This window comes from Cyprinodon variegatus, unplaced genomic scaffold (genome assembly GCF_000732505.1).
Source record: "Cyprinodon variegatus isolate N-32 unplaced genomic scaffold, C_variegatus-1.0 Scaffold314, whole genome shotgun sequence".
NCBI lineage: Eukaryota > Metazoa > Chordata > Actinopteri > Cyprinodontiformes > Cyprinodontidae > Cyprinodon > Cyprinodon variegatus.
The window spans coordinates 214,116-227,682 of NW_015150767.1; the positions used below are offsets into that span (position 1 = coordinate 214,116).

The 13,567-nt window shown below is 38.3% G+C and overlaps 1 protein-coding gene across 2 annotated transcripts in view; it reads right to left on the reverse strand.

The window, feature by feature from the left end:
• The window catches only part of nucb2 (nucleobindin 2), a 16,244-nt gene extending 8,760 nt beyond the window's left edge, over positions 1-7,484 (reverse strand). Inside the window, exons 1-7 of one of the 2 annotated variants that reach the window (XM_015384486.1) lie at positions 7,358-7,484; positions 5,883-6,020; positions 5,526-5,633; positions 5,304-5,439; positions 4,855-4,958; positions 2,476-2,661; positions 142-232 (exon numbers count right to left, since the gene is read on the reverse strand). In XM_015384486.1, the coding sequence (XP_015239972.1) occupies positions 142-232; positions 2,476-2,661; positions 4,855-4,958; positions 5,304-5,439; positions 5,526-5,633; positions 5,883-6,020 (763 nt within the window). In that variant the 5' untranslated portion in view covers positions 7,358-7,484. The remainder of the gene's footprint in view (positions 1-141; positions 233-2,475; positions 2,662-4,854; positions 4,959-5,303; positions 5,440-5,525; positions 5,634-5,882; positions 6,021-7,357) is intronic. The other variant, XM_015384488.1, reaches the window with a different exon arrangement.
• Positions 7,485-13,567: the final 6,083 nt, after the last annotated feature.

Below are 13,567 nucleotides of genomic sequence, written 5' to 3' on the forward strand. Positions count from 1 at the left end.
AAAAAAAAAAAAAAAAAAAAACAGCGTTCCCCTTTAAGTCACTGTTGAATTTCTACTGTTGGATGTTTGGAAGCTAAAGGAAATTACAGCAGTTGTTGCAATACTGCGGTCTGCTGGACTAAGCTGTGGATCTGTGGTTACCGTGCATTTTGAAGAAAGTTTTAGGCTCAAAGTCTTCTGGGTCCAAACCGTCTGCTTCCTGCCACACCTCTTTTAGCTGGTCCTCACTGCCCTGAACACAAACATTAAGCGTTTATATATGGCATCACTGCGATTTACAGACAGACAGCTTGTAGTGGTTGGTTGGAATTAGTCTTTCTCCATGGTGGAAGGATTTTCAAACAAATAGTTGATCTTTTTTGTCCCTTTTTCTCAACTTGGCATGGTGTCCAAAATTTATACCCAAAAATGCGTTAAAATGCGCATAAATCTCCATTTATCGGTTAATGGCATGTAGCAGGTGGCAGAGACCCTCAACAAGTTCTGATCTTAAAAAAAAAACTGAATGATTTCCAGCCACAGATTTTGTCTTCAAGCATAATTTCTCTATGAAGGTCAGGGCCATTCCAGAAGCTTAATGTGAGCCTGCTTCATCCAAGCCTGAACCGTTTTAGATACGGTAATTCTTCTGTTAGGATACTAAAATGTGTGCCAGATTCCACCACCTGGCCTGAAGAGTAACCCTATCACATAAGGGCGGATTTATTTGACTGGTCAAAGACAACCCAGGAACCACTAATGATCAAGGTACACAACATATAAACACCTGACAAGCAAGATGGCGGCAGCATCATGACGGGAATCTTCCAGCACTGCTCGTACCCCCAGACTCTTCAACTTCACCTCAAACCAACAACTAGACGGTTAAAATTTGGACACGGATAGGTGTTGACATGGGATAAGGATCCTAAACATGCATCAAAACTGGTTTTCAAATAGATAAATAATGCTAGCATTAACTTATAAGCTGGTTAGTTCAAGAAAACAAACAAATGTTCAAAGCTTTATAGAGTGGACCAAAAACAAAGTCTTGTTATGGCTTGGAAAACATGCAAATTGAACCGGAGGAACGGGTCCGCCCAATGTCGTAACTATCGGTAAGCAGAGTATGCAGTTGCTTAGGGCCCCCCGACCTCTTAGGGGCCCCATCACTGACACCTGGTAGGACCCCTACAAAATTGTGGTCTAGGACGTCTCTTAGCAGATGTAGTGGTGCGAAAAATTCTTCTTAAACCCACCTGATACTACAATGACTGACTGGACCATATTTATACCCCAACACATGGCAGATTTTAACATGATGGTGAGCCGTTTAAACACAACACCAATAGTGAAGCAGACAGTGGTACTTTTAATTACTATGTTAATAACTGTGTATAGTTCATTAGCAAGTTGATTAAAAAAAAACACTCATATAATGTTTCAAACCGCAATAAAGATCTTAAAAGAATGTAAAAGATGTATTTGAGTATTTTATTTTTTACAATACGACTTGGAATTATGGGTAACCAGAGCGTTAATTAAAACCATAAACGTTATGTACAATGTGTTAGCGATGATGGATACCAAAAAGAGGTACTGTTGAGGTGTTGTACTTCACATGGGGCTCACCCAGGTAATGTTGCTTACGGGCCTATTGTTGTGTCGTTACGCCATTGGGTTCGCCCCTTAAGAATGGGGGTCCTTTGGCTTCTTTGTTAGCCTGCAATACCAATACCTGCCTATGTCTCTGAAAAGGGAGTCCTTAGAGGAAATTGTTGGCCTGGCTGAACAGGTGAGGTGTTCTGTTCCCCCCTATGGGGGTGGGGGGAAGATATCAACTGTGCGGGAAGAAATCAACTGCATCACTGCATTGTAAGTTTTTTGAAAGCTGAAACCTGAGTCCACCCCCTCTGAGGGCTTGAGTTCCTGAAGGAACTCAACGCTATTTCTGACATTTTTTTTATTGAAAAAGCTTCCTGGATTTAAAGCAAACGTCTTTAGACTTTGAAACAAAGTTCAGTAGATTGTTTTTTTACTTTCTTGGAACGACAATGACCTGGATGACAGATGCACAACCCTGTACCCGCTACCGAAAGGGGAACGCCTAATAAAAGCGTGCAAGAGCAAGAATGCCCATTTCTCCTCATGCACGCTCTGTTTAAAAGTTGTTGTTTGCATCACTCATAAAACCTTACTTTCCAAAAGAAAATTTAAAATGTTTCCACCATGTCAGACTCTAACGGGACGAGCATGTAGGACAGCCTTACGTAAAAATATCACCAGAATGTTTGAAAATTAGGAGGACCACTTATTTTAATGATCCACCCAGAAAAAGAACATCCTCTGCTATACCTTTAAGATGATAAAATAATTAGAAATAAATATATTTTCTTGGTAGGCCTTCTTTACCCAGATTACATTTGAACTGAAATTAAAACACTTTACCACATTCTCACACTCAGCCACCTTAAAAAGGCACAAATGATATCTTACAGGGTGGTTAACTTTGGGATGGTTGGCATGTTTCTTCTTTAACTCCTCATAATGCTGCTCCTCCTTCCTCCGATCCTCCTCATTCATCGTTTTCAGGCGCTCCCTCCTCTCATGCTCCTTCATTATCTCGTACCTCTTGAACTCATCGTGGCGTTCCTTGTCATAGTTTTCCAGATCCTTGGTTGCCTTAAATATTGGAAAAGAAAAACGTGTTTACTTCTTCCCAGGACAAAATTTGTCAGTTGTAGGTGTAAAGCTAAATAAATAAGATTTTAATTACAAGTGGGGGGGAAAGTCTGCAAATCTAACAAGAGTGTTAACTGGAGACGAACAGACCGGATGCATCGGTTAGCCAGCACATCTGACATTTTTGGAGCAATCTTAAAACAATGTCATCAGCTATTAGCGGTCAGATGTCAGGTAGAAGTATAAATCCTACTGTTTAAAAACACTTTTATAGACTTTAAGAGTATCAACTTAATCTTTTTACTAAAGTAAAAATGTAAAAGTACCATTTTTAAAATTACTTAAAGTATAAAAGCAATCCTGGAAAAAATGTTAAGGACAGAAGCTTTAAACCTTATATTGTTACCTCATTAAGTTAATAAAGGAACATTATTATACAGTTTGGGATGATAACTCCCTGATACTTAATATTCTTAGTTTTATAACTAATGGTAACAGTGTCAAATTTTACTTTGCATCATCTTAAAAAACTGCTTATTTTGGTATGTGGTGAACAGCAAGGTGGTGCAGTACTGAGTCTGGATGAAACCAACAGGCCATAATGACAATTAGCTTAAATGAAACAAAACAAGTCTATTTTTAAAATGTAATGAGTACAAAGAAGGGACAATTGCCAAAAAAAAAAAAAAATAAATAAATAAATAAATGAAAAGAGTAGAAGTAAAAAGTTGCCTAAAAAATATTTACTCTATTAAAGTTTAGAAAATCAAAATTTAAACTCAAGTAAGGTAACAAAATATTTGTATGTTACTTGACACCTCTGTTTGCGGTTTGTCACTAGCCATATCGGGAACACAGAAAACACCTAAAAAAGGTGCAAGAGACTGAGAAACATCATTGGGACTAAACTTTCTAGTCTATATGCAAAACTCCACGAGTGTTAGAAGCAAACACTGCACACTACTCTGAACAAATCCCCCCCAAGAGGGCACAAGGTAGTGGCATCATGATGCTGTGGGCATGAAACAGAAACCTGCTCAGAGTTACTGTAATTAGAAGATGAAAAGTGCTAAAAATAGCTAAATCCTGGAAGCAAAGGTCATCAAACTTTGAATCTAGGGCAGGGGTCGGCAACCCCTGGCTCTGGAGCTGCATGCAGCTCTTTAGCGCCCCCCTGCGGCTTCCTGGAGCTTTTTAAAAAATGTATGATTTATTTTTATTTTTTTATATATAAATGTTTCTTTTTTTTTTGGTTTGTTTATCTAAATATGGTGTGCAGGAGGTCAAAGAAACATTCATCATGTTTTCCATTGCTGGAAACATTTGTATAATAAAATAAATTTAAACAACAAATGTAAACAGTGATCAGTGGTCATAGCCTGCAACATATGAATGCTTATTATATATTTAGGTCAGTGCAGTCCTTTTTTATAGTGGGCTAATAAGCCTGTGTTGCCATACAAGGTTTATATAAGACTTTCATATGTTTTGCCATTCCAGGCTCTTTGAGCAGTTTGGGTTGCCGACCCCTGATCTAGGACAAAGGTTCAACTACTACTAGGATAACGATCCTGCTGTAATACAGGAATAGTTTGGATAAAGTATAGATATTTGTAAGAGGACCTAAATTCTTTGGAAAACGTGAAAGCTGATGCTTAGATTCTATGTTTCCCAAATAAAAATCAGGGGAAAAGTATTTGGATTATCTCAAAGTGGAAGATTAACCAACCTCTAATCTGTAAACAGAGGCAGCTTTTTACCACTGAACTACTACTATCCTGATAAAAAATAAAGACCTTGGCAACACAAACCCTGGTTACTGAGACATAAAAACAAAACAATGTAGGAAATATGTAAAAATCTCAACCCATTGCTTATTTTAAAGGCTTTTGCTCAGCTGCTCAGCCTTCAACTGTTAGCTATGAGGCAACTTCCTCAGCATTATGAGCATACAGGAAAACCAAAGCTCTGGCTTTTCAAGTGTCTACCATCTCTGAATATAAAACATCTTAAAGTAAAAGACAGAGCATTTCTAATTGTCTGACACTCCTATAATACTTTCATTTTGAACTCCTAGGACTCTGGCTGTACACGGACCAGCACAAACATTTTCATTAAAAACAACAGACTAAGTGAGGCTCTAAGTGTAAGATGTGCTCAAAGTCCTTTGTTTTAGGGTTATGCTATGCGTACCGACTTGATAAGGCGATCCAGGTCCTCCACCTCAAAAGTGTGTGGGTTCATGTGGTTGAGGTGCTCAAACTGCTTCAGCAGGGCCTGATGGTCCAGAGTGTTTCCTGGACAGAAGAGAAAAAAGGCAAAGTCAAATAAGAATGACTACTGAGCTAGTTTGTGCATTTTAAGTTGTGAACTATGACCCCGTATTTCTGATCTTTAATCTTACTTTGGTTTATAATAATGTTTTTTTTCTGCTAAACCCAGATTACCACCAGAGTCTTGCTAAAGTGTTCAACTGCCTTGTTTTGCAACTGTCACATTCAAGGCTATAAAACACTGCGGTTGTTTGAGTTGCGACCGGTTAAAATGAACAAACCTCTGACTTGTATTACGGAACATGTTGTGTAATTCTAAGAAGCCCACATGTGGTAGTGACGCAGCACTAACTGACAGCCTGAACTCACCATTCCCCTCCTGGAGGAGGTCGTGTTTGGCTTTGATCAGCATCCGCAGCCTGTTCATCTCCTCCCTCTTCAGCTCGTCCAGCTTAGTTCGAAAGTTGTGTTGAACAAAGTCCAACTCCTTGGAAAGCTTCCCTTGCTGAAAACAGGGTAAAGTTGAAATTGAAGAGCAAGTGAAAACAAATCGGTTGCTAAATAGTGGGCTTTTTGCAAGTTCGTGTGCACCTTGATGTCATCCATGTTGGCGTTCTTCAGCTTTTCTCTAAAGTGGGGGTCTTTTTCAAGGTACTCTATGACTTCCCTGAGGTAGCGGTCATAGTGCAGGCCGGTGTCCTGACAAACAGAAGAGCCAGATGCTAAAAAGGGCCATTACTAAAATACCTTCTAGGTCATTTACCGCTGACTAATGACTGTTAAAAGCTTTTTTCTGAGGCTGTTTGTTTTTCCGTGGGCTTTTTCCTCTGGTTAAGAGTAATTTGCATGTGTTTAACACTGCAAACCCAGACAGTATTTATGTGTGAGGTGTAAAACCTCTTATTAAAAAGAATATCCTAGCATTTGCCATAAATTCTGCTGACTCACAGCACTTTGGGGTGGCTCCAACTCCTCCACCTCTGGCTTGTCCTTGGCCTTCTCCACACTGATAGGTACCGAGTGGATACACAACCACAAACTGAGCAGCACCAGCCCGCAGCGGGCCAAGGCTTTACTGCTCACCATCTATGAAAAACACAGAACACACAAGTTATAGTTTGGTATCTCTTTTTGTTCAGTGCCTGCAAAAATATTCCATGACATACAGTCCACTTTGGTCTCATTACAAAGCTTACATTTATTGGGATTTAATGTGATGGATTATCCAAGCTATCACATAACTATGAAGTAGGAAGAAAATAATGCAGAGTTTTCTGAATATTTCAAGAGAGAACTTTATTTATTTCCAGCCCACTTTATTTTGAAACCCCATCATGAAATAACATGACCGAAGATCCATTCAGGAGTCACATAATTAGTCTAAAGAGACAGAAACTATTAGATGTGCTCAAATCGGGCGTTAATGGGAAAGATTAAACCCATTTTCCAATGAAAACACAACCACTTTAAATCATAGTAATATAAGGAGCAGACCACAAGAACAAAATGCCGTTTTAGCTCTTTATCAATGACAACTAACAAAGTATTCCAACTTGGAATACACCATAATGATAAGCATCAGGCCTGAGACGGTACTGATGTGGGGATGGATGAAGCTAAATATGGGAGAATCCTAGGGGGAGAAAAAAAACTGTTAGATTCTGCAAAATACTTGAGAGGCCTAGAGCCTCATGTACCAGTTTGACATACATATACAGCCAGAAATACACTGGAATCATTTAGGCAGAAAGAAATATGTGTGTTAAGATAATCAAGTCAAAATCAACTTAGGACTCCATATCAAAGCTCAATCCCTCTTCTCAAACCCTCTCCATCCAGCCCAAGCTTGAGCTATTTGGCTACAAGAAAATGGGAGAAAAGTCAATTACTAGATGTAAAAAGGTCTCAGAGACAGAACACCCCCTCAAAATAAATAGATAAATAAATAAATAGCCAGAGTTATAAATCCATTGAAAGGTGGAGTTTCTCCCAACTGAAGATGAAAACACAAATGGATGCAGAACTTTATAAAATAATTATGAAAATAATGTGCGATTTTTCTGTCCCATTCTAATCACAGTAAAATGTGTGATGGGGAAAAAAAAATTTTCAAAGTGTGTGAACACATTTGCAAACCATTATGCTTAGAGGAAAACATCTCATGCCTACATGTCCTTATGATTGCTACTAAGAAAAAGCTTATTGTTTGTCCAAGTTAGAGTTGGTCTTTAAAACAAACGCCACCAGACCGACTAACACACATGATTAAAGACAGAAGATTATCTCGAACAATTAAACCAGCAAACACATAAAATAATGGTAGATTAACAGGTTAGAAACATGTAGAAAAGAAAAATGCTAATTATTATCATCAAAATGTAGAAAAGATAAACCACAAGTCGTATGTTTAACTGATAAAAGACCTTATATGTGAAATTAGGACCTTTTTGTCCTCCTTCGTGTTCCTCTCAGAGCTTCAGGTTCATCGGAGCTCGTTCTCGGCCGTCATCTGTCCACCAATACAAGCCTCAGGTAGCCACAACCTAAACAGAAGAGCTCTCGTTCACCATGGCAACGCCCCGCCCCCCGTCTGCTTCTATTGGGCCGAGAAAGTCCAAGTTCTTCGTTAAACTGTCGCGTTGGACGCTGATTGGATGGTGCGGCTGCCAATCAAACGGGTCTCGATCTCTAACGGTGACCTAAGCTGAGTTGAGCCAAACTGTACGTGGCGTTTAGACAAACATAGAAGGGGCGGTTTTTAATAAAAAAGTCTTTTTTTTTTATTCGACCCTATCGACCAGCAGTGTTTTTACCTCCGTTATAAATCCACTAGTGGCTGAAAAATGCCTTTGTTTTCGTGTTTGACATTGAAAAAATATAAGCTCGCTGCACCTGCAGATCCCAGATCTGTGATGCAAAACAAGTTTTTTGGACTCACCCCTAAGAGGTGGAAAAAACACAAAATGCTGCTACACAGGAAAGGAGAAGTTTGAAAAAAAAAAACGGATATAAAACCGACTTTTCTATTTAGTGTACGCCAGATGCATCTAAGTGAAATAGGACACGCTTGAAAATATTGTAATATATCCAGTTATATTTGTAAAAAGTTAAGAGACACTGACATTTGTTTTGTAAATTTGCAAAATTAGAATGATGGCGTACCATAAAGGATATTACATCATAAAAATAACACAATGGTGAGCTAATTGTCAGTTTTTGTCTGATTGGGTAATTTTGATCCAACAATTCAAAGAACTGTTTTACTATTTCAGTAATCCTGGATGTATAATTCCCACTGATATGAGAATTTTATTAATCTTATCAAACACTATTTAAATCATACAAATAATTCAAAGATGTATAACAGTTAGAATCATATTTATCTTCTTGCATTCTCAGAAATGCACGGATACCCAAATGTACCTTGATGTTTATTCACCTCGCCCAAGGGCACATTAACATGTGCAGAGGAGTAACTTTTCTACTTTTTTTTTAATCAACTTTTTTTTTATATCAGAGGAGGACTGTCCTTAATTCCAATCCCAGTCTTGTCTGCCTATCTCAGTAAAAGTCCTTTAACTGTTTAAGATTTTTAAAATGTTTATTGCCAGTTGGAAGCACACACACAAAAAAATTTTCTTTTTTTTTTTTTTGATTTACGTATGTATCATATTTAGTTTTTTAAGGGGTTGGGGAACCTCAGCTGACACTCACTGGATATTGTTTCTTTATAAGGTTTCATTCTTTATTTATCCAAAGTTAAACTGTTATTTTCATTAATCCTTATTCAAACTCCATAAGCAATAGAATCAATGCAACAGTAGAAATTGAACGATAAACAAAAACAACATGCGATAGTTCTCATTGGGAAAATTAGCCTATTGTAAAAGAAACACAAATATACAAAAGGGTTAAAAATATAAAAACAACAAATAAAAGTAGGAGAAGGTTCAGCCTGGAAAAATCTGCAATATACAAAGAAAATCTGCAGTTACTGGTTGCTAAGAAATTTGGAAATCATGTACCGTACTTATACAATAAAACACCAACTGATTATTTGAAAGTTTGCTTTGAGCAATGATGGTTGCAAAGTCTGACTGCAGTTGGAGGAAGGATTGTCAGTAAAGGAGATCTTCAGGTCTGCAACATCTGGCAACAATCTAACAGTTATGACATATTTTGTCAGAGCTCTTTGGTTTCCTATCGCCTGCTTTAGAGGGCATCATGGGGGGGGGCAGTTTTTATCATATGGGTGTTTGATCATAACAAATTACGGAATTTCTGATAATGGTGTAATCATCCAATCGTTCAGGCTATGCCATGATGGAGTGTATGGTGTAGTCAGGCTGATCAAATGTAAAGTTAGTTGCAAGTTTTGGTATAATAAAGACTAAAATAAAAATGAGTAAAAAGAATAACACTACACAAGAGCACATTTTTCAAGAAAAGATGCTTTTTAGAATAATAAAGCTTCTGTACAAACCAGAAAACTCACTTTAACAGTCAGTTGGTGTGCAAACATGTTAATAATCATGGTTTAAATTGGTAAGACAAAAATGTTTTTTATTGAACTTGTTCTTGATTCAGTTCAGCAAAATGTACTCATATAGCATCAATTCACAACACATATTCCATCTCTAGGCACTTCACAGACTATACAAATCATACAGATGGATTAGTTAAAACTTTTTTATCCGAAACACATCAGTGCAACGCATTCAGTCATTGACCTGCAGAATTAACTCCTCCTGCAGGTAGAGACAGTGAAAATTCACTTGCACTGTCGTTGACTGCAGCAATCCCTCATACTGAGCATGCATGCAGCAACAGTGCATAGGAAAACTCCGAAACCCCCAGCAGATTCGGGCTCAGTGTGAATGGCCATTTGAGCATACACACAAAAAAAGAACACTGAATCACTGATATAGGAACACATTGTATCTTAGAGAAGGCAATGGTAATCTGGCTCCATAGGTGGCTTTGTCTCGGAAAGCAACACACTTAAACAGATGATACATGAGACCGTTTTTAGGCCAAGAATATGAAAGGGAGCACATATTGTTAGTTATTACAAAACCTCAGTCAATAGTTATCTCTAGGAGAGAAACAGGACTGAACACTGAAAAACAGGGCCAGGTTTCTCTAATGTTGAGGGGTTGACAGCGGCATGTTCAGCTGATACCTCCTACTTGTGCAAATAAACAGAGCACCAGGCCAGGTGTAGTAAGAATGAGGAGAACAGAAAAAGAACATAAATTGAGGATTTTAAGCCTAGTCACAAAAGTAAGCAGGGCATCTGTTGCTGTGATTAAAACTGGTTGTTGGTTCCTCAGGAGAACAGTGGAAGCTCCAGAAAATGTTCATAGGGATCACCAAACAGGGACAAATGTGAACTGAGGGTTGGTCGACAATCTATAATGATCACAATGAACTAAAATGAATGCACACAACATTTATATTTTCCAAATAATTAACTGAAGACAGACTAGATCTTCATGAGGCCTTCTCCAATAATGGGGAGTGTTGTCATATTGGTTATAGCAGTAGGCTTGGGCTCTGAGGAGGTTGCAAGTAACCAGTTTAATCCCCACAGTCTGCTCTCTGGCTCTCTGAGCAAGACCCTTAACCCCACACTGTTCCCTGTGCGCCACACAATGGCAGCCCACTGCTCCTCAATGGGATTGGTTAAATGCAGAGAGTGAATTTCCCCACTGGGACAATAAATGGTTTTACAATAAAGCTATAGACATGTTTATACATCTGTGCTAATTAATTAATTTATGGGTCTACATAGAACTACATAGACGTTATTTTTCCTTAAATTACATAGAAGACTCTTAAATGACTGCAGGGACAGACTCTATCCCAAAGCATTAAAATGAATCCTTAAAAATAGTAGGAATTCTGTATTAGTCCTCTTTAATTTTATTATTTTATTATTTTGTTCTTAATATGTTTTGCCGTATTTTTGTTGTCAGTTTCAGGGTCAAATACTAACTTTCAAATATCAGGACAATCAATTAAATTCTGTCTTGCGTCGGCTCTAGAGAAGCTTCCTACTGAAAACACTTTGTTGTTTGCTAAAAATCTTTACCAGAGGATGCTCTCTGTTGTCCATAATCTTCTTTGCTTTATGAAGAATTCTTCTTTGGGAAATAATCTCCAGAGGTTCTAGAGGAGTTCCTAGAACAGAGCCGACCTTCTTTATTAGCTTTTTGAGCTTTTTTACGTCATTTGCTCTGATGCTGGTACCTCAGGAGATGATGAAGGAAGAGATCACACTCTGAACAACTTATAGACTTATAGAAGATGTGTAGCATGTTGTTGCAAATGCCAATAAAGATAAGCCTTCTCAGGAAGTACAATCTGCTCTGTCCCTTCTTGTAGATGGCTTCACAGTTGTGTCTACAGTCTAGTTTGTTGTCTAGGTGAGCACCAATGCATTTATACTCCTCAACCACCTCCACTTCTTCTCCCATAATGTTAATAGTATCCAGCTTGTTGCTGTTTCTTCTGAAATCTACAATCACCTCCCTTGTTTTGTTGACATTCAGGATCAGAGGATTGTCTCCACACCATGCCACAAAACAGTCCACACGGTGGAATCACTGCTGCCATATTCTGGTGTAAAGGAGAACTGCTTGTTCCAGAGGTGGTTAATTACATCCCAGTGGGAACAACAAATCACCTGGTAGGAGGGGCACAGATCATCAAGATCTGCCCCGAGGAGAAGAGCATGAAAACCACCAGTCAACCTGTTGTCTGAGAGCCAATAGCTGTTTGGAAGAGAAGGAAATTAGTTCTCTGGTATATGGCAGAGATGGATTACTTCATTAATTGAGCCTAGTTAGAACAGTGAGTAGGAGTTAAAAGTTACAGACAAATCTTTCTCCTTTAAACTAGATTTTTCTGAATCATCATCTGCCTCTATTTGTTATAGTGTCCCACAGGGCTCAGTGGTCGGCCCTCTTCTTTTTTCTGTTTACCTACTTCCATTTGGCTTTCTTTTCAGAAAACAACTGAAATGCAGATCATTCCTTAATTTCTCAATTTCACTGCTTACTATATTTTTGCTTAAATGCCTTCATGATATAAATGCATGGATGACTCTAAATGTTCTGCATCTTACTGGACAAAAAACAGAAGTAATGGTTTTAAGTAATACGTTAGAAACCTCCTCTGTAAATCTTTCCAATTTGGCACAGTTTTCTGATACCTGATGGTCAAATTAGGCCAGTAATGAAATCCAGCTCCTACCATCTGAGGCAGTTAGCCAGAATAAAGCAAGTCAGCTGCTTAAAACAGTAATATATGCTCAGACTATTATTCTAGCATATTATTTTTGGGAATTAGTGACAAATTTATCAGGTGCCTGCAGATTCAAAATGCTGCAGAATGGCTCTTAACTGGAGCAAGAAGGTTTGAGCACTCTGTTTTATTGTCACTCTATGGGTTACCTGTGCATTTCAGGATCCATTTTAAAGTGCTTTTATTTGCTTTTAAATGTTTCAATAGATTGGTAACCCTTACCTCTCTGAGCTCCCTGAAACCATATGTACCTGACCGCTTCCTTAGGTCTGCTCACCAGCAGCTCCCTAAAGTGAGAAAATTAACAAAACTTAGAGGTGAAAGCTTCTGAAGATAGAAGATGGAATAGGCTGTCATCACATATTACAAACCTCATCTCCCTTGGAGTTTAAAAACGGTCTGAAAAAACAAACCTTTTTGCAAAAGAGCTTTGTTCTTCCCGAGAAATTGGCTTTATTTCTATTTTCTGTTATCAGTCATTTAGTCTTTTATTTTCTTTTAATTTATCTACATTTTTGTTTTAACCTCTCTTTTTCCGGTCTATTTTTATCTACAATATTTACAGCAGTTTGTGAACCCTGGTTAATCATAGAATAATATAGAATTCGACTTTATTGACATTACATTGTCACAAGTGCAAAGCAACGAAATGCATCTATGCAGAAGTGCTATACAGGATAGAAATATTTATCCACATGTGTACATAAACTATGCATGTATGGATTACAAATGGTATATACAAACACAAAGTAATTTTAAGAGGCTATTACACAGGAAAGTTAGGGTATGGATTATAAATATATATATATATATTAGGGGTGGAACGGTTCACAAAATCCACAGTCCGGTTTGGTTCACGGTTTCGTGGTCACGGTTTTCGGTTCGGTATATGTTGATTGTTACCCCAAAATCCCATAAAAATGAATGAAATTAATGAGAAAAAAAAAAGTAATGAATTGTAATTATTTTTAATGATCCGCAAAAACCATGGATCATTTCCGGATGTTTTGCTGCTTTGAATGTAATCATCTCGCGCATGCTCTCTACGATCTCCAAGGAACTCAGAGCTCAGCGGACGGGAGCCACAGCGGAGGCTGTAGGCTTTGTGCAGGCGGTCTGGAGCGCAGCGGGGCAGAGCGCTGACGGAGTATGTGGGATTTCGGGGTTAGCATGACATGTTGGTCATGTTGCTGTTAGCATAAACAAAACGTGTTGCACAATGCTTGCACACTGTTGCACTTTTATCCACAACTTTCTTTCCGCCGTCATCGTAGGTCACTCTTAATGCAAAGTGCTGCTGGCAACTCCTGTTCTTTCCCACTCGC